The sequence below is a fragment of the Eleutherodactylus coqui genome, chromosome 6, assembly GCF_035609145.1.
Source record: "Eleutherodactylus coqui strain aEleCoq1 chromosome 6, aEleCoq1.hap1, whole genome shotgun sequence".
Lineage (NCBI taxonomy): Eukaryota > Metazoa > Chordata > Amphibia > Anura > Eleutherodactylidae > Eleutherodactylus > Eleutherodactylus coqui.
In genome coordinates, this window is record NC_089842.1 from 1,819,604 (window position 1) to 1,842,836 (window position 23,233).

At 52.8% G+C, this 23,233-nt stretch overlaps 1 protein-coding gene across 6 annotated transcripts in view; it reads left to right on the forward strand.

Annotated features, from left to right (window-relative positions):
* The window catches only part of ANAPC4 (anaphase promoting complex subunit 4), a 78,528-nt gene that overhangs the window by 35,162 nt on the left and 20,133 nt on the right, over positions 1–23,233 (forward strand). For all 6 annotated transcript variants that reach the window (XM_066606039.1, XM_066606042.1, XM_066606041.1 and 3 more), the window contains exons 16-17: positions 4,149–4,200; positions 15,975–16,030. In XM_066606039.1, the coding sequence (XP_066462136.1) occupies positions 4,149–4,200; positions 15,975–16,030 (108 nt within the window). The remainder of the gene's footprint in view (positions 1–4,148; positions 4,201–15,974; positions 16,031–23,233) is intronic.

Sequence of the window (23,233 nt, forward strand, 5' to 3'; positions counted from 1 at the left end):
TAGTGGAGGGTGGAAATACCAGTAAGTCAGTTTTAGAGAGGTTTAGTTTTAGGTAGAGAGAGGACATGGTGTTAGAGACAGCGGACAGACAGTCGGTGATGTTTTGGAGTAAAGGTGCAGAGATGTCACGGGCAGAGGTGTATAGCTGGGGGTCATCAGCATAGAGGTGGAGGGGGTATTGGAGGCCAAATCTCCTGATGGTTTGTCCAATAGGGGCTGTGTAGATAGAGAAAAGAAAGGGGCCGAGGACAGAGCCCTGGGGGACCCCAACAGCAAGGGGAAGAGGAGGGGAGGGGGCCGAGGACCGAGCCCTGGGGGACCCCAACAGCAAGGGGAAGAGGAGGGGAGGGGGCCGAGGACCGAGCCCTGGGGGACCCCAACAGCAAGGGGAAGAGGAGGGGGCCGAGGACCGAGCCCTGGGGGACTCCAACAGCAAGGGAAAGAGGAGGGGAGGGGGCCGAGGACCGAGCCCTGGGGGACCCCAACAGCAAGGGGAAGAGGAGGGAAGGTAGAGCCAGCAAAGGAGACGCTGAAGGAGCGGTCAGAGAGGTAGGAGGAGAACCAGGAGAGAGCAGTGTCCTTTAGCCCGATGGAGCGAAGCATACTGAGGAGGAGTTTGTGGTCAACAGTGTCAAATGCTGCGGAGAGGTCGAGGAGGATCAGTAGGGAGTAATCGCCCCTCGATTTGGCTGTCAGTAGGTCATTGGATACCCTAGTAAGGGCAGTTTCTGTCGAGTGTTGAGGTCGGAAGCCAGACTGTAGGGGGTCTAGGAGAGAGTGCTCTGATAGGTAGCTTACAAGGCGGGAGTAAACCAGGCGTTCTAATAGTTTGGAGATGAAGGGGAGGTTTGAGATGGGTCGGTAGTTGGCAGCATCAGTCGCGTCCAGAGTCGGCTTCTTTAGCAGTGGGGATATGATGGCGTGTTTGAAAGAAGAGGGAAAGATGCCAGAGGTCAGAGAGAGGTTGAATATAGTGGTGAGATGGGAGATGACCACTGGGGAGAGGGATCGGAGGAGGGGTGAGGGGAGAGGGAGCGAAGGAGGGGTGAAGGGAGAGGGTCGCTCGCGCAGGTGGTGGGGCGAGCAGAGAAGAGCAATTTGGAGACTTCTTCCTCTGTCGCTGGTCTGAGTACAGACAGTGAGCAGGAGCTAGATGCAGTACTGACAAGACTAGGGTCAGGGCTAGTCTGGGGTTGGGAGGTTATTTCCTGACGAATGACAGTAGACACTAAATGTACGGAGTATATGCATACAGTATACACTGCACAAGCAGAACTAGGGAGCCCCGGGGGCTGCGGAGCCGTAAGGAGCCGGCCCATAGAGCAGACAGGAATACGGAGGATCCAGCTCTGCTGCCCCCAGTCGCTTGTACCCCAGACTGCCTCCAGTGGCAGCGCCAAGCTCTCGGCTCCGATAATGGAACTATGAAGAGTTTCTGGGTGTTTTGAATGCTGCGATGCGAGAAATAATAAAAAAAAATAGGTTTACAGCCGCCCCGCGTCCGGCGCCTGCAGGTCATGACGTTAATAGAGGATCACCCCTCGTCAGGCCGACAAGAAAAACCTAAAATATATATAATTGTATCTCGCTAACGACCCGCAGAATAAGGTTATGTACTGCGGTGTAAGCGCCACGACAACAACACGCAGGGAACGAGGACAGGCCTGACGTCACCCGGGTCTAAAACATGAATACGTTTATATGTACCCCAAAACGGTTCCATCCAAAAAGACTTCTTCACCGCATCATGATTAAAAGGGACTCCCCGCGGCCCCCAGTGTCTACATTCAGCGGAAGTCATGTGACTGTTGCGGCCAATCAGAGGCCACAGTACCACTGTTCCAACACCTGGCATCAGAGCTGGCACCCTGGGTGGCACTGCAGCCGCCTGACTTCTGCTGGACGTACACACTGGGGGCCGCGCAGCTCATCCCTGGGGGGCTGAAGAGAGGTACGTAGGGAAGTATGGTCTATTTCTGAATCTTTGGTGGACAGCTGTTGGAAAATCCCTTTAAGTACCAAACCGTGTCACATCCTTAAAGGGGTTGTCCCGCGCCGAAACGTTTTTTTTTTTTTTTCAATAGCCCCCCCGTTCGGCGCGAGACAAACCCGATGCAGGGATAAAAAAAAAAAACAGATAGTACTTACCCAAATCCCCGCGCTCCGGTGACTTCTTACTTACCTTGTGAAGATGGCCGCCGGGATCTTCACCCTCGGTGGACCGCAGGTCTTCTGTGCGGTCCATTGCCGATTCCAGCCTCCTGATTGGCTGGAATCGGCACACGTGATGGGGCGGAGCTACGAGGAGCAGCTCTCCAGCACGAGCGGCCCCATTCAGAAGGGAGAAGACCGGACTGCGCAAGCGCGTCTAATCGGGCGATTAGACGCTGAAAATTAGACGGCACCATGGAGACGGGGACGCCAGCAACGGAACAGGTAAGTGAATAACTTCTGTATGGCTCATAATTAATGCACGATGTACATTACAAAGTGCATTAATATGGCCATACAGAAGTGTATAACCCCACTTGCTGCCGCGGGACAACCCCTTTAAGGAGTTAAAGGGTACTGCGTCTTAAAAAAGGTTTTTATAGCACGTCTGTTGCAAGACGAAGGCGTCATAGTGAAGCATCTACTTCTAAATGGGCCCCTAGAAGTTGCTAAGGTCGTCCACCTGGGAGCGGAGTGCTCGGCCGGGCAGCTGACAACCCCATAGACAGGCTGACAACCCCTATCAGTCGTCTGATCTTCAGCCACATTACAGGCTGTGATCTCAGACGGACATGGCTCCTCCTACTTGTCCTTTTACAGCTTCACTCCAGCATTCGCTGTCCGTTTTCCTTTTCCATCGTGGCAGCAGGGAAGCAGAATGCCCAATCCATCGTATGATAGAAGCAAATGGTGCCACGTGGAACGCAGTAGCTATGATGAGATGATCCGGCTTCCATCCTGCGGTGTCTTGTGTTGCAGCCTCCATCGGAGGCGTGAGCCGAGCCTTAGCGGGCTGCAGTGTGCAGCCTACAGGGCTCTATAGGGAAGTCCGGCGCATCGCTCTAAAACACCTAGAATATCAGCGACTGCCAGCACAACTAGGCGCTACGAAAACAGAGTGCCGGGAATGGGATCACCTGGGTGGTGAACCGAGAGGGCGGCATTCTGGGAATAAAGACTAAAAGAATTACAGGATTTACTGACGGCGAGTGAAAACACGTTGGACATCAGGTAAGTGGGTGCTGCACTCTGAAGCCATAGATACCCATGGGGCACCAATGCGATAATGAGCAAATACGTGACTTAAGGCGCACTAAGATGCGACCATTATTGCTTAAAATGCGCTCAAAACCGTCATTTGAGCGATAACCATTGCATCTAAACATGTGGCCATCGTGCGCTGTTCGTTCATCGCTCACTTTGTTTTCTAGAAATGAGCGATGACCTATCAGCGGCGCAGGCTGATATCTTAGCCGGCAGCCCCGGTAAGATTCTCTCAGCTGGTATCACGCTGCCAGTTCCCAGTGGGACTCCATCTAAAAGCACAGAGAAGAAAGGCGCTGCGTACAGAAGACAGCACTCCAGCTGTCTTCTGCATACCCCGCTCGGAGCGCTCAGCTAAAGGCTCCGAGAACACAGCAGCTGTACACACTTTTGTATACAGCGTGAGCTTCATTTATACACTAATAAGCTCTTATGTAGCTAATTAGCTAGTTAAGAGCTTATGCAAAGTGAATGCCTAAAACTGTCACTCAAACTGCCGTGTAAACGCACACAACGATTATCACTCAAAGGATGGCTTATGGCAATAATTGTTGTCCAAATGGGCCTTTAAAAGTCTTTGTTCTGCAGAGTTGTGCCACTAGGGGTCTACCTTCCCTCTAATCTGCTATCCGCTGTTGTCATGTGAAGTTGCTCTGTAGTTATGGAGATACCAGGCAGTGGGGGTGCATGATTCATGCTGCCCATAGAAGTCTGTGGGGAGGAGAGAGCTGTGCTGCTGGAGAAAACTGCCGATTAGATCTACAGCCTGCAAAGGAAGAACCTAGTGATAAATGCCGGATACAAGTCCTGTAGTGGCCAGATTTGGGGGTATTCCTCATGGGCACGCAGCAGTGTGGCGAAACATTAATGCATTTAACACTTTTGTTTTGCAGATGCGATAACGTCTGTTGGTTCCTTCATCCTTAAAGCTAATGAGCTTCTACAGTAAGAACTACGTGCCTGCCTGAATGTCTTCAGGATGTCTAGGGATGGGCCTCCACTAGAGCGGGCAGCGTTACTTATGGGTGCCACTCTCCGAGAAGACTAGTCTTAGGATAGCTTGTAGATGAATGCAACCTGCATGATTAGTTTAGAGGCTGCTGGCCGGACTGACGGTTGGGATGGCTTGTAGATGGATATAGAGGCTATCGGCCGGACTGGCAGTTGGGATGGCCTGTAGATGGATATAGAGGCGGACTGATGGTTGGGGTAGCTTGTAGATGGATATAGAGGATACCGGCTGCACTGACGGTTGGGATGGCTTGTGGATGGATATAGAGGATACTGGCCGGACTGACGGTTGGGATGGCCTGTAGATGGATATAGAGGATACTGGCTGGACTGACGGTTGGGATGGCTTGTAGATGGATATAGAGGCTATCGGCCGGACTGGCAGTTGGGATGGCCTGTAGATGGATATAGAGGCGGACTGATGGTTGGGGTAGCTTGTAGATGGATATAGAGGATACCGGCTGCACTGACGGTTGGGATGGCTTGTGGATGGATATAGAGGATACTGGCCGGACTGACGGTTGGGATGGCCTGTAGATGGATATAGAGGCTACCGGCTGGACTGACGGTTGGGATGGCTTATAGATGGATATAGAGGATACTGGCTGGACTGGCGGTTGGGATGGCCTGTAGATGGATATAGAGGCTACCGGCCGGACTGACGGTTGCGATGGCCTGTAGATGGATATAGAGGATACTGGCCGGTCTGACGGTTGGGATGGCCTGTAGATGGATATGGAGGATACCGGCTGGACTGACGGTTGGGATTGCCTGTAGATGGATATGGAGGATACCGGCTGGACTGACGGTTGGGATTGCCTGTAGATGGATATGGAGGATACTGGCCGGACTAACGGTTGGGATGGCTTGTAGATGGATATAGAGGATACCGGCTGGACTGACGGTTGGGATGGCTTGTAGATGGATATAGAGGATACCGGCTGGACTGACGGTTGGGATGGCTTGTAGATGGATATAGAGGCTGCTGGCCGGACTGACGATTGGGATGGCTTGTAGATGGATATAGAGGATACCGGCCGGACTGACGGTTGGGATGGCTTGTAGATGGATATAGAGGATACCGGCTGGACTGACGGTTGGGATGGCTTGTAGATGGATATAGAGGATACCGGCTGGACTGACGGTTGGGATGGCTTGTAGATGGATATAGAGGATACCGGCTGGACTGACAGTTGGGATTGCCTGTAGATGGATATGGAGGATACTGGCCGGACTGACGGTTGGGATTGCCTGTAGATAGATATAGAGGATACCGGCTGGACTGACGGTTGGAATGGCTTGTAGATGGATATAGAGGCTGCTGGCCGGACTGACGGTTGGGATGGCTTGTAGATGGATATAGAGGATACCGGCCGGACTGACGGTTGGGATGGCTTGTAGATGGATATAGAGGATACCGGCTGGACTGACGGTTGGGATGGCTTGTAGATGGATATAGAGGATACCGGCTGGACTGACGGTTGGGATGGCTTGTAGATGGATATAGAGGATACCGGCCGGACTGACGGTTGGGATTGCCTGTAGATGGATATGGAGGATACTGGCCGGACTGACGGTTGGGATTGCCTGTAGATAGATATAGAGGATACCGGCTGGACTGACGGTTGGAATGGCTTGTAGATGGATATAGAGGCTGCTGGCCGGACTGACGGTTGGGATCGCTTTTAGATGGATATAGAGGATACCGGCCGGACTGACGGTTGGGATTGCCTGTAGATGGATATGGAGGATACCGGCCAGACTGACGGTTGGGATGGCTTGTAGATGGATATAGAGGATACCGGCCGGACTGACAGTTGGGATTGCCTGTAGATGGATATGGAGGATACCAGCCGGACTGACGGTTGGGATTGCCTGTAGATGGATATGGAGGATACTGGCCGGACTGACGGTTGGGATGGCTTGTAGATGGATATAGAGGATACCGGCTGGACTGACGGTTGGGATGGCTTGTAGATGGATATAGAGGATACCGGCTGGACTGACGGTTGGGATGGCTTGTAGATGGATATAGAGGATACCGGCTGGACTGACGCTTGGGATGGCTTGTAGATGGATATAGAGGCTACCAGCCGGACTGGCGGTTGGGATGGCTTGTAGATGGATATAGAGGCTACCGGCCGAACTGATGGTTGTGATGGCCTGTAGATGGATATAGAGGCTGCTGGCCGGACTGACGGTTGGGATGGCTTGTAGATGGATATAGTGGCTGCTTGCCGGACTGGGCGTTGGGATGGCCTGTGGATTGATATAGAGGATACCGGCTGGACTGACGGTTGGGATGGCCTGTAGATGAATATAGAGGCTACTGGTCGGACTGGCGGTTGGAATGGCCTGTAGATGGATATAGAGGCTACCGGCCGGACTGACGATTGGGATTGTCTGGAGATGGATATAGAGGATACTGGCCGGACTGACGGTTGGGATGGCTTGTAGATGGATATAGAGGCGCACTGACGGTTGGGATGGCTTGTAGATGGATATAGAGGATACTGGCCGCACTGACGGTTGCGATGGCTTGTAGATGGATATAGAGGCTGCTGGCTGGACTGGCCGTTGGGATGGCCTGTAGATGGTTATAGAGGCTACTGGCCGGACTGGCGGTTGGGATGGCCTGTAGATGGATATAGAGGCTACCGGCCGGACTGACGGTTGCGATGGCCTGTAGATGGATATAGAGGCTACCGGCCGGACTGACGGTTGCGATGGCCTGTAGATGGATATAGAGGATACTGGCCGGGCTGACGGTTGGGATGGCCTGTAGATGGATATGGAGGATACCGGCTGGACTGACGGTTGGGATTGCCTGTAGATGGATATGGAGAATACCGGCTGGACTGACGGTTGGGATTGCCTGTAGATGGATATGGAGGATACTGGCCGGACTAACGGTTGGGATGGCTTGTAGATGGATATAGAGGATACCGGCCTGACTGACGGTTGGGATGGTTTGTAGATGGATATAGAGGATACCGGTTGGACTGACGGTTGGGATGGCTTGTAGATGGATATAGAGGATACCGGCTGGACTGACGGTTGGGATGGCTTGTAGATGGATATAGAGGATACTGGCCGAACTGATGGTTGTGATGGCCTGTAGATGGATATAGAGGATACCGGCCGAACTGATGGTTGTGATGGCCTGTAGATGGATATAGAGGATACCGGCCGAACTGATGGTTGTGATGGCCTGTAGATGGATATAGAGGCTGCTGGCCGGACTGACGGTTGGAATGGCTTGTAGATGGATATAGTGGCTGCTGGTCGGACTAACGGTTGGGATGGCTTGTAGATGGATATAGAGGATACCGGCTGGCTGGACTGACGGTTGGGATGGCCTGTAGATGGATATGGAGGATACCGGCCGGACTGACGGTTGGGATGGCTTGTAGATGGATATAGAGGATACCGGTTGGACTGACGGTTGGGATGGCTTGTAGATGGATATAGAGGCTGCTGGTCGGACTGACGGTTGGGATGGCTTGTAGATGGATATAGAGGCTACCGGCCGGACTGACGGTTGGGATTGCCTGTAGATGGATATGGAGGCTGCTGGCCGGACTGACGGTTGGGATGGCTTGTAGATGGATATAGAGGCTACCGGCCAGACTGACGGTTGGGATGGCTTGTAGATGGATATAGAGGATACCGGCTGGACTGACGGTTGGGATGGCCTGTAGATGGATAAAGAGGATACCGGCTGGACTGACGGTTGGGATGGCTTGTAGATGGATATAGAGGCTACCGGCCAGACTGACGGTTGGGATGGCTTGTAGATGGATATAGAGGATACCGGCTGGACTGACGGTTGGGATGGCCTGTAGATTGATATAGAGGATACCGGCTGGACTGACGGTTGGGATGGCCTGTAGATGGATATAGAGGATACCGGCTGGACTGACGGTTGGGATGGCTTGTAGATGGATATAGAGGATACCGGCTGGACTGACGGTTGGGATGGCTTGTAGATGGATAAAGAGGCGCACTGACGGTTGGGATGGCTTGTAGATGGATATAGAGGATACTGGCCGCACTGACGGTTGGGATGGCTTGTAGATGGTTATAGAGGCTACTGGCCGGACTGGCGGTTGGGATGGCCTGTTGATGGATATAGAGGCTACCGGCCGGACTGAAGGTTGCGATGGCCTGTAGATGGATATAGAGGATACTGGCCGGTCTGACGGTTGGGATGGCCTGTAGATGGATATGGAGGATACCGGCTGGACTGACGGTTGGGATTGCCTGTAGATAGATATGGAGGATACTGGCCGGACTAACGGTTGGGATGGCTTGTAGATGGATATAGAGGATACCGGCTGGACTGACGGTTGGGATTGTTTGTAGATGGATATAGAGGCTGCTGGCCGGACTGACGGTTGGGATGGCTTGTAGATGGATATAGAGGATACCGGCTGGCTGGACTGACGGTTGGGATGGCCTGTAGATGGATATGGAGGATACCGGCCGGACTGACGGTTGGGATGGCCTGTAGATGGATATGGAGGATACCGGTTGGACTGACGGTTGGGATGGCTTGTAGATGGATATAGAGGCTGCTGGCCGGACTGACGGTTGGGATGGCTTGTAGATGGATATAGACGCTACCGGCCGGACTGACGGTTGGGATTGCCTGTAGATGGATATGGAGGCTGCTGGCCGGACTGACGGTTGGGATGGCTTGTAGATGGATATAGAGGCTACCGGCCAGACTGACGGTTGGGATGGCTTGTAGATGGATATAGAGGATACCGGCTGGACTGACGGTTGGGATGGCCTGTAGATGGATAAAGAGGATACCGGCTGGACTGACGGTTGGGTTGGCTTGTAGATGGATATAGATGATACTGGCTGGACTCACGGTTGGGATGGCCTGTAGATTGATATAGAGGATACCGGCTGGACTGACGGTTGGGGTGGCTTGTAGATGGATATAGAGGATACCGGCTGGACTGACGGTTGGGATGGCTTGTAGATGGATATAGAGGATACCGGCTGGACTGACGGTTGGGATGGCTTGTAGATGGATATAGAGGATACCGGCTGGACTGACGGTTGGGATGGCCTATAGATGGATATGGAGGATACTGGCCGGACTGACGGTTGGGATGGCTTGTAGATGGATATAGAGGCTACCGGCCAGACTGACGGTTGGGATGGCCTGTAGATGGATAAAGAGGATACCGGCTGGACTGACGGTTAGGATGGCCTATAGATGGATATGGAGGATACCGGCTGGACTGACGGTTGGGATGGCTTGTAGATGGATATGGAGGATACCGGCCGGACTGACGGTTGGGATGGCTTGTAGATGGATATAGATGATACTGGCTGGACTGACTGTTTTGGATGGCCTGTAGATGGATATAGATTATACTGGCTGCACTGACGGTTGGGATGGCTTGTAGATGGATATAGATAATACTGGCTGGACTGACGGTTGGGATGGCCTGTAGATGGGTAAAGAGGCTACCGGCTGGACTGACTGTTTGGATGGCCTGTAGATGGATATAGAGGATACCGGCTGCACTGACGGTTGGGATGGCTTGTAGATGGATATAGATGATACTGGCTGGACTGACGGTTGGGATGGCCTGTAGATGGGTAAAGAGGCTACCGGCTGGACTGACGGTTGGGATGGCCTGTAGATGGATATGGATGATACCGGCTGGACTGACGGTTGGGATGGCCTGTAGATGGATATAGATGATACTGGCTGGACTGACTGTTTTGGATGGCCTGTAGATGGATATAGATGATAGTGGCTGGACTGACTGTTTTGGATGGCCTGTAGATGGATATAGAGGATACCGGCCGAACTGATGGTTGTGATGGCCTGTAGATGGATATAGAGGATACTGGCTGGACTGACGGTTGGGATGGCCTGTAGATGGATATAGATGATACCGGCTGGACTGACGGTTTGGATGGCTTGTAGATGGATATAGAGGATACCGGCTGGACTGACGGTTTGGATGGCTTGTAGATTGATATAGATGATTCTGGCTGGACTGACGGTAGTGATGGCCTGTAGATGGATATAGAGGATACCGGCTGGACTGACGGTTGGGATGGCCTGTAGATGGATATAGAGGATACTGGCCGGTCTGACGGTTGGGATGGCCTGTAGATGGGTAAAGAGGATACCGGCCGGACTGACGGTTGGGATGGCCTGTAGATGGATATAGAGGATACCGGCCGGACTGACGGTTGGGATGGCCTGTAGATGGATATAGAGGATACCGGCCAGACTGACGGTTGGGATGGCCTGTAGATGGATATAGATGATGCTGGCTGGACTGACGGTTGGGATGGCCTGTAGATGGATATAGATGATGCTGGCCGGACTAACGGTTGGGATGGCTTGTAGATGGATATAGAGGATACCGGCTGGACTGACGGTTGGGATGGCTTGTAGATGGATATAGAGGATACCGGCTGGACTGACGGTTGGGATGGCTTGTAGATGGATATAGAGGCTGCTGGCCGGACTGACGATTGGGATGGCTTGTAGATGGATATAGAGGATACCGGCCGGACTGACGGTTGGGATGGCTTGTAGATGGATATAGAGGATACCGGCTGGACTGACGGTGAGGATGGCTTGTAGATGGATATAGAGGATACCGGCTGGACTGACGGTTGGGATGGCTTGTAGATGGATATAGAGGATACCGGCTGGACTGACAGTTGGGATTGCCTGTAGATGGATATGGAGGATACCGGCCGGACTGACGGTTGGGATTGCCTGTAGATGGATATGGAGGATACTGGCCGGACTGACGGTTGGGATTGCCTGTAGATAGATATAGAGGATACCGGCTGGACTGACGGTTGGAATGGCTTGTAGATGGATATAGAGGCTGCTGGCCGGACTGACGGTTGGGATCGCTTTTAGATGGATATAGAGGATACCGGCCGGACTGACGGTTGGGATTGCCTGTAGATGGATATGGAGGATACCGGCCAGACTGACGGTTGGGATGGCTTGTAGATGGATATAGAGGATACCGGCCGGACTGACAGTTGGGATTGCCTGTAGATGGATATGGAGGATACCAGCCGGACTGACGGTTGGGATTGCCTGTAGATGGATATGGAGGATACTGGCCGGACTGACGGTTGGGATGGCTTGTAGATGGATATAGAGGATACCGGCTGGACTGACGGTTGGGATGGCTTGTAGATGGATATAGAGGATACCGGCTGGACTGACGGTTGGGATGGCTTGTAGATGGATATAGAGGATACCGGCTGGACTGACGGTTGGGATGGCTTGTAGATGGATATAGAGGCTACCAGCCGGACTGGCGGTTGGGATGGCTTGTAGATGGATATAGAGGCTACCGGCCGAACTGATGGTTGTGATGGCCTGTAGATGGATATAGAGGCTGCTGGCCGGACTGACGGTTGGGATGGCTTGTAGATGGATATAGTGGCTGCTTGCCGGACTGGGCGTTGGGATGGCCTGTGGATTGATATAGAGGATACCGGCTGGACTGACGGTTGGGATGGCCTGTAGATGAATATAGAGGCTACTGGTCGGACTGGCGGTTGGAATGGCCTGTAGATGGATATAGAGGCTACCGGCCGGACTGACGATTGGGATTGTCTGGAGATGGATATAGAGGATACTGGCCGGACTGACGGTTGGGATGGCTTGTAGATGGATATAGAGGCGCACTGACGGTTGGGATGGCTTGTAGATGGATATAGAGGATACTGGCCGCACTGACGGTTGCGATGGCTTGTAGATGGATATAGAGGCTGCTGGCTGGACTGGCCGTTGGGATGGCCTGTAGATGGTTATAGAGGCTACTGGCCGGACTGGCGGTTGGGATGGCCTGTAGATGGATATAGAGGCTACCGGCCGGACTGACGGTTGCGATGGCCTGTAGATGGATATAGAGGCTACCGGCCGGACTGACGGTTGCGATGGCCTGTAGATGGATATAGAGGATACTGGCCGGGCTGACGGTTGGGATGGCCTGTAGATGGATATGGAGGATACCGGCTGGACTGACGGTTGGGATTGCCTGTAGATGGATATGGAGAATACCGGCTGGACTGACGGTTGGGATTGCCTGTAGATGGATATGGAGGATACTGGCCGGACTAACGGTTGGGATGGCTTGTAGATGGATATAGAGGATACCGGCCTGACTGACGGTTGGGATGGTTTGTAGATGGATATAGAGGATACCGGCTGGACTGACGGTTGGGATGGCTTGTAGATGGATATAGAGGATACCGGCTGGACTGACGGTTGGGATGGCTTGTAGATGGATATAGAGGATACTGGCCGAACTGATGGTTGTGATGGCCTGTAGATGGATATAGAGGATACCGGCCGAACTGATGGTTGTGATGGCCTGTAGATGGATATAGAGGATACCGGCCGAACTGATGGTTGTGATGGCCTGTAGATGGATATAGAGGCTGCTGGCCGGACTGACGGTTGGAATGGCTTGTAGATGGATATAGTGGCTGCTGGTCGGACTAACGGTTGGGATGGCTTGTAGATGGATATAGAGGATACCGGCTGGCTGGACTGACGGTTGGGATGGCCTGTAGATGGATATGGAGGATACCGGCCGGACTGACGGTTGGGATGGCTTGTAGATGGATATAGAGGATACCGGTTGGACTGACGGTTGGGATGGCTTGTAGATGGATATAGAGGCTGCTGGTCGGACTGACGGTTGGGATGGCTTGTAGATGGATATAGAGGCTACCGGCCGGACTGACGGTTGGGATTGCCTGTAGATGGATATGGAGGCTGCTGGCCGGACTGACGGTTGGGATGGCTTGTAGATGGATATAGAGGCTACCGGCCAGACTGACGGTTGGGATGGCTTGTAGATGGATATAGAGGATACCGGCTGGACTGACGGTTGGGATGGCCTGTAGATGGATAAAGAGGATACCGGCTGGACTGACGGTTGGGTTGGCTTGTAGATGGATATAGATGATACTGGCTGGACTGACGGTTGGGATGGCCTGTAGATTGATATAGAGGATACCGGCTGGACTGACGGTTGGGATGGCCTGTAGATGGATATAGAGGATACCGGCTGGACTGACGGTTGGGATGGCTTGTAGATGGATATAGAGGATACCGGCTGGACTGACGGTTGGGATGGCTTGTAGATGGATAAAGAGGCGCACTGACGGTTGGGATGGCTTGTAGATGGATATAGAGGATACTGGCCGCACTGACGGTTGGGATGGCTTGTAGATGGTTATAGAGGCTACTGGCCGGACTGGCGGTTGGGATGGCCTGTTGATGGATATAGAGGCTACCGGCCGGACTGAAGGTTGCGATGGCCTGTAGATGGATATAGAGGATACTGGCCGGTCTGACGGTTGGGATGGCCTGTAGATGGATATGGAGGATACCGGCTGGACTGACGGTTGGGATTGCCTGTAGATAGATATGGAGGATACTGGCCGGACTAACGGTTGGGATGGCTTGTAGATGGATATAGAGGATACCGGCTGGACTGACGGTTGGGATTGTTTGTAGATGGATATAGAGGCTGCTGGCCGGACTGACGGTTGGGATGGCTTGTAGATGGATATAGAGGATACCGGCTGGCTGGACTGACGGTTGGGATGGCCTGTAGATGGATATGGAGGATACCGGCCGGACTGACGGTTGGGATGGCCTGTAGATGGATATGGAGGATACCGGTTGGACTGACGGTTGGGATGGCTTGTAGATGGATATAGAGGCTGCTGGCCGGACTGACGGTTGGGATGGCTTGTAGATGGATATAGACGCTACCGGCCGGACTGACGGTTGGGATTGCCTGTAGATGGATATGGAGGCTGCTGGCCGGACTGACGGTTGGGATGGCTTGTAGATGGATATAGAGGCTACCGGCCAGACTGACGGTTGGGATGGCTTGTAGATGGATATAGAGGATACCGGCTGGACTGACGGTTGGGATGGCCTGTAGATGGATAAAGAGGATACCGGCTGGACTGACGGTTGGGTTGGCTTGTAGATGGATATAGATGATACTGGCTGGACTCACGGTTGGGATGGCCTGTAGATTGATATAGAGGATACCGGCTGGACTGACGGTTGGGGTGGCTTGTAGATGGATATAGAGGATACCGGCTGGACTGACGGTTGGGATGGCTTGTAGATGGATATAGAGGATACCGGCTGGACTGACGGTTGGGATGGCTTGTAGATGGATATAGAGGATACCGGCTGGACTGACGGTTGGGATGGCCTATAGATGGATATGGAGGATACTGGCCGGACTGACGGTTGGGATGGCTTGTAGATGGATATAGAGGCTACCGGCCAGACTGACGGTTGGGATGGCCTGTAGATGGATAAAGAGGATACCGGCTGGACTGACGGTTAGGATGGCCTATAGATGGATATGGAGGATACCGGCTGGACTGACGGTTGGGATGGCTTGTAGATGGATATGGAGGATACCGGCCGGACTGACGGTTGGGATGGCTTGTAGATGGATATAGATGATACTGGCTGGACTGACTGTTTTGGATGGCCTGTAGATGGATATAGATTATACTGGCTGCACTGACGGTTGGGATGGCTTGTAGATGGATATAGATAATACTGGCTGGACTGACGGTTGGGATGGCCTGTAGATGGGTAAAGAGGCTACCGGCTGGACTGACTGTTTGGATGGCCTGTAGATGGATATAGAGGATACCGGCTGCACTGACGGTTGGGATGGCTTGTAGATGGATATAGATGATACTGGCTGGACTGACGGTTGGGATGGCCTGTAGATGGGTAAAGAGGCTACCGGCTGGACTGACGGTTGGGATGGCCTGTAGATGGATATGGATGATACCGGCTGGACTGACGGTTGGGATGGCCTGTAGATGGGTAAAGAGGCTACCGGCTGGACTGACGGTTGGGATGGCCTGTAGATGGATATAGATGATACTGGCTGGACTGACTGTTTTGGATGGCCTGTAGATGGATATAGATGATAGTGGCTGGACTGACTGTTTTGGATGGCCTGTAGATGGATATAGAGGATACCGGCCGAACTGATGGTTGTGATGGCCTGTAGATGGATATAGAGGATACTGGCTGGACTGACGGTTGGGATGGCCTGTAGATGGATATAGATGATACCGGCTGGACTGACGGTTTGGATGGCTTGTAGATGGATATAGAGGATACCGGCTGGACTGACGGTTTGGATGGCTTGTAGATTGATATAGATGATTCTGGCTGGACTGACGGTAGTGATGGCCTGTAGATGGATATAGAGGATACCGGCTGGACTGACGGTTGGGATGGCCTGTAGATGGATATAGAGGATACTGGCCGGTCTGACGGTTGGGATGGCCTGTAGATGGGTAAAGAGGATACCGGCCGGACTGACGGTTGGGATGGCCTGTAGATGGATATAGAGGATACCGGCCGGACTGACGGTTGGGATGGCCTGTAGATGGATATAGAGGATACCGGCCAGACTGACGGTTGGGATGGCCTGTAGATGGATATAGATGATGCTGGCTGGACTGACGGTTGGGATGGCCTGTAGATGGATATAGATGATGCTGGCTGGACTGACGGTTGGGATGGCCTGTAGATGGATATAGATGATGCTGGCTGGTCTGACGGTTGGGATGGCCTGTAGATGGGTAAAGAGGCGGACTGATTCTTATTTCCTGCTTTCTTCCAGAGTTATCGACGGGGGGATGAAAAACTTCAAGGCTTTCTTTCGATGGCTTTATGTAGGTAAGAAGGATTTTCGGCTTTTCTCCAGGGGATGCAGATATGACATAGTGGTGCGTAACGTAGGACAACTTACAGGGGTCCTCCGTGGCCTATCTGCAGCAGGTCTGCCGGGGTCTGACGCCCGGGGCTGATTTGTATTACAGGCACACTTGTAGTTGAAGTGACTGCTGGCCCTGCAGTGAGGATGGAGCGGTCCGCATGAGCACAGGGGCCCGGCATACAGCTGATCCGTGCAGCTACCAGGCACTTGGCCCCCCACTAATCTACTATTGATGGCCTGTCCTAAGAGTTGGACACCCTTTAATAATGCAGCCCTTTTTTTTCATTTTTGGGTTTTCTTCTTCACTTTCAAAAAGATCAGAACTCTTATTTATCCATCAGTGTAGCTGTCTGAGGGCTTGTTTTTTGCAGGACAAGTTATATTTCTCGTCCGTGTCATGGGGAACACATGGATGTAGCTGCTGCCACCAGGAGGCGACATGAAGCCGAATAGTTGGCTCCTCCCACCAGCTATACCCTCCTGCGGGCACTGAGCCCATTCATTTCTCCTGGTGTCTGTAGGCGGCGGACCCTCCTGCTCTGTAGGTCTCCTCTGCATCATTATATTTCCTTTCTCCCCTCTAGCCATGATTGGGGTTGATCTAACTTCCCCGATTACCCCATGTGGGGTACGGAGTGTATCAGACTGTTATCCCTCCACCAAGTAGACAAAGCGGGACAGATTGGCACTAACTACTCTGATTCCCGCCAACCAGTGGGTCACCAGAGATTCCTGCCCCCCACATCCAGCGACCTCTCACCACTAGGGGTAGGTGCTGAGGAGGTGACCCTGCTGGTGCCCCAGGGAGCCGAGGAGGACGAAGATGAGAGGACTAAACAGGGTTGGATAATTATGATACCATCGCTCTCACCACTTCCCATCCTCTCTACATTTGTTTTAGTGGGTTCACCGCTCGTCAGGTAGCCCCAGCACTGCCGCTAACCCCCTCCTCCATGGGACCCCTCATCTAAAATCACTTCTCACTGACGGAGGTCAACGTCTTTAGGGTCGTCATCTGTTGCAGCCATTAACCTTCCACCACCTTCATTGTACTCTTGCCTTTACCTTGTGGCCCACCCACTGCACCTACCTTAACTGATGGCCGCTTTTGCAACCCCCTCTACTGTGCTGAGCAGGAAGTCTCGTGACTGGAGATGAGCGAGCACCCCAATGCTCGGGTCTGCGTTATTCGAGTCGAGCTTTTCGTGAAATTCGAGAGCTTTACTCAAGTAACGAACCTCATTGACTACAATGGGAGACTCGAGCAGTTTTGTATGTGGGCCGCCGGGTGCCGAGCTTTTCCTTTCTTTTTTTTTCTAGGTTCCTCTCTCTCTCACGCTCTCTCCTGCCTGACAAAAAACATGCGCTGCGGCGGGGGGGAGACAAAAACTGGGGCAGGGTCGAACACGCTAATGCTCAAACGAGCATCAAGCTCGGCAGATTATATTCACTCTACTTGTGGACCCCTCCCAACATCCACTCCTGAAGGGCTCTCCCTGGCTCAGTGCTTGGCCAACGCTTCTAATTTAGGCCCCGGCTTCTGGGCCTTCAAGCTGGGGGCGGGGCCTCTGACCGGGGCACTCTGCTGGTTGGTCTTCTAATTGGCGCATTGAGCGTGCATTACTTCTGGTGGGTCCTGACTTCTAGCCCTTTGTGGGGGGCCTTCTGGTTGGAGCGTTGGGAGCCTGGGGCTTCCGGTGGGCCGGTGCTTCTGTTGCGGTCCCTTCTTCTAGGCCTGCAGAAGACTTCCATTCGCACACTTCCTCTATCCTGCTCTATCTCATTCCAGTCCTTTGGCCACATACCGGTCCACCCCTCCTCTGGCCCGTTGTTGCTCCCCAGTCTCCCAGAGCAGCTATTGCAGTGGTTGCCCTCCTGCCTTGGACCAGGTAGCCTCTGCCCTGAGGGGCGTTTCTTCTTGCACTCCCCCTAAATTGTAGAAGCCCCCTTACTGTGTCTAGGGATCATGTCCTTAACCTTCCATTGCTTGGAGGTTGTAGCTATAAATGTCTGATGGATGTGTGGTGAATGGGAACCGGCCTCTTCCTACCTCCCATAGCCCTGAATGTGGAGACGCCTTTCCATTCATTCTTGGTGTTGATGCTGCAGCCACATCCTGTACATTATTGGGGTATGTGGACGTCTTACAGCAGGAATCCCCCTGTATACCAGACGGCTCCCGCTCTGGCAGACCCAGCCGATGCATTACGTTACAGGACATCCAATGATTGGCTTAGGAGTTCTACAAAAGTTTGACCAGATGCGACTTTACACCTGGAAGAAAAAGAAAAAAAGGGTCTTGTCCCTCCTGCAGTACTCCGATATAACCCAGAAGAAAAGATGGCTCTGAATCCTCGGCCAGCGGCTGAGATGTAATACATGTGATGGGAGGACGGCTTCAGCAGCTGTAAATCTTTATTGTTTAAAAGAGTATATAGCTCACAAACCGTGTACAAGGAGTGCTGCGCGCGTTTCGGCCGGGGGGGGGGGGGCCTTGGTCAACAGCTTAAAGCATGTAGCAGGAATAAATGCCTCACTGGTACACACTCTCTCGTGTAGGCAATGAATGAAGCGCCGACCAGTTATGACCTCCATCTAACGACTAATGGTATACCAGCCACGCTACTAGTCACAATTATGCAGTGCCGACAGAAGAACACAGTCAGGGCTCTTGGTGGGGGAGACAAAAGTAACAGAATGAGAATACAACTAAGTAGTTATCTCACAACTCAGCAGTCCTGACAGAAGACACCGACCTACCGCCACCACAGAGATCCGGTGGGCTGAAAGACCTGTGGTGACATCACTGCTGTGGAAGGAGCCATTCTGAAGTTTGGTAGAAAGTACTGTGTACTGGATTAGCCGACAGCAGCCACCAGACTCTGTGATGATTTTTACCGTCATGTGATCACCTGTGTGGGTGGAAATCAGCATGGATGTACCACAGCTGTGTGTGTGATGTGTGTGTGGGGGTCAGGATGGATGTAGTAGAGCTGTGTGTGTGATGTGCTGTGTGGGGGGGGGGGGTCAGGATGGATGTAGTAGGGCTGTGAGTGTAATGTGTGTGGTCAGGCTGGATGTAGCAGAGCGCTGTGTGTAATGTGTGGGGTCAGGATGGATGTAGTAGAGATGTGTGTGTGATGTGTGTGTGTGGGGGGGTCAGGATGGATGTAGTAGAGCTGTGTGTGTAATGTGTGGGGTCAGGATGGATGTAGTAGGGCTGTGAGTGTAATGTGGGGTCAGGATGGATGTAGTAGAGGTGTGTGTGTGAAGTGTGTGGGGGGGAGGGGTCAGGATGGATGGAGTAGGGCTGTGAGTGTAATGTGTGGGGTCAGGATGGATGTAGCAGAGCGCTGTGTGTAATGTGTGGGGTCAGGATGGATGTAGTAGAGATGTGTGTGTGATGTGTGTGTGGGGGGGGGTCAGGATGGATGTAGTAGGGCTGTGAGTGTAATGTGGGGTGAGGATGGATGTAGTAGAGGTGTGTGTGTGAAGTGTGTGGGGGGGAGGGGTCAGGATGGATGGAGTAGGGCTGTGAGTGTAATGTGTGGGGTCAGGATGGATGTAGCAGAGCGCTGTGTGTGTGAAGTGTGTGTGGGGGGGGGGTCAGGATGGATGTAGTAGAGCTGTGTGTGTGTGTGTGTAATGTGTGGGGTCAGGATGGATGTAGTAGAGGTGTGTGGGGGGGGTCAGGATGGATGTAGTAGAGCTGTGTGTGTCAGGATGGATGTAGTAGGGCTGTGAGTGTAATGTGTGGGGTCAGGATGGATGTAGCAGAGCGCTGTGTGTAATGTGTGGGGTCAGGATGGATGTAGTAGAGATGTGTGTGTGTGATGTGTGTGTGTGGGGGGGTCAGGATGGATGTAGTAGAGGTGTGTGTGTGAAGTGTGGGGGGGGGAGGGGTCAGGATGGATGGAGTAGGGCTGTGAGTGTAATGTGTGGGGTCAGGATGGATGGAGTAGGGCTGTGAGTGTAATGTGTGGGGTCAGGATGGATGTAGTAGAGGTGTGTGTGTGAAGTGTGTGGGGTCAGGATGGATGTAGTAGGGCTGTGAGTGTAATGTGTGGGGTCAGGATGGATGTAGTAGAGCTGTGAGTGTAATGTGTGGGGTCAGGATGGATGTAGTAGAGCTGTGTGTGTGTGTGTGTAATGTGTGGGGTCAGGATGGATGTAGTAGAGGTGTGTGGGGGGGGTCAGGATGGATGTAGTAGAGCTGTGTGTGTCAGGATGGATGTAGTAGGGCTGTGAGTGTAATGTGTGGGGTCAGGATGGATGTAGTAGAGCTGTGAGTGTAATGTGTGGGGTCAGGATGGATGTAGTAGAGCTGTGTGTGTGTAATGTGTGGGGTCAGGATGGATGTAGTAGAGGTGTGTGTGTGGGGGGGGGGGTCAGGATGGATGGAGTAGGGCTGTGAGTGTAATGTGTGGGGTCAGGATGGATGTAGTAGAGCTGTGTGTGTGTAATGTGTGGGGTCAGGATGGATGTAGTAGAGCTGTGTGTGTGTAATGTGTGGGGTCAGGATGGATAGAGTAGGGCTGTGAGTGTAATGTGTGGGGTCAGGATGGATGTAGTAGAGGTGTGTGTGTGATGCGTGTGTGTGGGGGGTCAGGATGGATGTAGTAGAGGTGTGTGTGTGATGTGTGGGGTCAGGATGGATGTAGTAGAGGTGTGTGTGTGATGTGTGTGTGTGGGGGGTCAGGATGGATGTAGTAGAGGTGTGTGTGTGGGGGGGGGGGGGTCAGGATGGATGGAGTAGGGCTGTGAGTGTAATGTGTGGGGTCAGGATGGATGTAGTAGAGCTGGTGTGTGTAATGTGTGGGGTCAGGATGGATGTAGTAGAGCTGTGTGTGTGTAATGTGTGGGGTCAGGATGGATAGAGTAGGGCTGTGAGTGTAATGTGTGGGGTCAGGATGGATGTAGTAGAGGTGTGTGTGTGATGCGTGTGTGTGGGGGGTCAGGATGGATGTAGTAGAGGTGTGTGTGTGATGTGTGGGGTCAGGATGGATGTAGTAGAGATGTGTGTGTGTGGGGGGTCAGGATGGATGTAGTAGAGGTGTGTGTGTGATGTGTGTGTGTGGGGGGTCAGGATGGATGTAGTAGAGGTGTGTGTGTGATGTGTGGGGTCAGGATGGATGTAGTAGAGGTGTGTGTGTGATGTGTGTGTGTGGGGGGGGGGTCAGGATGGATAGAGTAGGGCTGTGAGTGTAATGTGTGGGGTCAGGATGGATGTAGTAGAGCTGTGTGTGTGTAATGTGTGGGGTCAGGATGGATGTAGTAGAGCTGTGTGTGTGTAATGTGTGGGGTCAGGATGGATGGAGTAGAGCTGTGTGTGTGTGTGTGTGTGTGTGTGTAATGTGTGGGGTCAGGATGGATGTAGTAGAGGTGTGTGGGGGGGGGGGGGTCAGGATGGATGGAGTAGGGCTGTGAGTGAGTGTGTGTGTGTGTATGTGTAATGTGTGGGGTCAGGATGGATGGAGTAGAGCTGTGTGTGTGTGAGTGTAATGTGTGGGGTCAGGATGGATGTAGTAGAGCTGTGTGTGTGTAATGTGTGGGGGTCAGGATGGATGTAGTAGAGCTGTGTGGGGGGGGGGGTCAGGATGGATGGAGTAAGGCTGTGAGTGTAATGTGTGGGGTCAGGATGGATGTAGTAGGGCTGTGAGTGTAATCTGTGGGGTCAGGATGGATGTAGTAGAGCTGTGTGTGTGTAATGTGTGGGGTCAGGATGGATGTAGTAGAGCTGTGTGTGTGTAATGTGTGGGGTCAGGATGGATGGAGTAGAGCTGTGTGTGTGGTGTGTGGGGGTCAGGATGGATGTAGTAGAGCTGTGTGTGTGTAATGTGTGGGGTCAGGATGGATGTAGTACAGGTGTGTGTGTGGGGGGGGGTCAGGATGGATAGAGTAGGGCTGTGAGTGTAATCTGTGGGGTCAGGATGGATGTAGTAGAGCTGTGTGTGTGTAATGTGTGGGGTCAGGATGGATGGAGTAGAGCTGTGTGTGTGGTGTGTGGGGGTCAGGATGGATGTAGTAGAGCTGTGTGTGTGTAATGTGTGGGGTCAGGATGGATGTAGTAGAGGTGTGGGGGGGGGGTCAGGATGGATAGAGTAGGGCTGTGAGTGTAATGTGTGGGGTCAGGATGGATGTAGTAGAGCTGTGTGTGTGTGTGTGTGTGTAATGTGTGGGGTCAGGATGGATGTAGTAGAGCTGTGTGTGTGTGTGTAATGTGTGGGGTCAGGATGGATGTAGTAGAGGTGTGTGTGTGTAATGTGTGGGGTCAGGATGGATGGAGTAGGGCTGTGAGTGTAATGTGTGGGGTCAGGATGGATGTAGTAGAGCTGTGTGTGTGTGTGTGTGTGTGTGTGTGTGTGTGGGGTCAGGATGGATGGAGTAGAGCTGTGTGTGTGTGTGTGTGTGTGTGTGTAATGTGTGGGGTCAGGATGGATGGAGAAGGGCTGTGAGTGTAATGTGTGGGGGTCAGGATGGATGGAGTAGGGCTGTGAGTGTAATGTGTGGGGGGGTCAGGATGGATGTAGTAGAGCTGTGTGTGTGTGTAATGTGTGGGGTCAGGATGGATGTAGTAGAGGTGTGTGGGGGGGGGTCAGGATGGATGGAGTAGGGCTGTGAGTTTAATGTGTGGGGTCAGGATGGATGTAGTAGAGCTGTGTGTGTGTAATGTGTGGGGTCAGGATGGATGTAGTAGAGGTGTGTGTGTAATGTGTGGGGGTCAGGATGGATGTAGTAGAGCTGTGTTGGGGGGGGGGGGGGTCAGGATGGATGGAGTAGGGCTGTGAGTGTAATGTGTGGGGGTCAGGATGCATGTAGTAGAGCTGTGTGTGTAATGTGCAGTGTGTGTAATGTGTGGGGGTCAGGATGGATGTAGTAGAGCTGTGTGTGTAATGTGTGGGGGTCAGGATGGATGTAGTAGAGCTGTGTGTGTGATGTGTGGGGGGGTCAGGATGGATGGAGTAGGGCTGTGAGTGTAATGTGTGGGGTCAGGATGGATGTAGTAGAGCTGTGTGTGTGATGTGCGGGTCAGGATGGATGTAGTAGAGCTGTGTGTGTGTGTCAGGATGGATGTAGTAGGGCTGAGAGTGTAATGTGTGGGTCAGGATGGATGTAGTAGAGCTGTGTGTGTGTCTGTCAGGATGGATGTAGTAGGGCTGTGA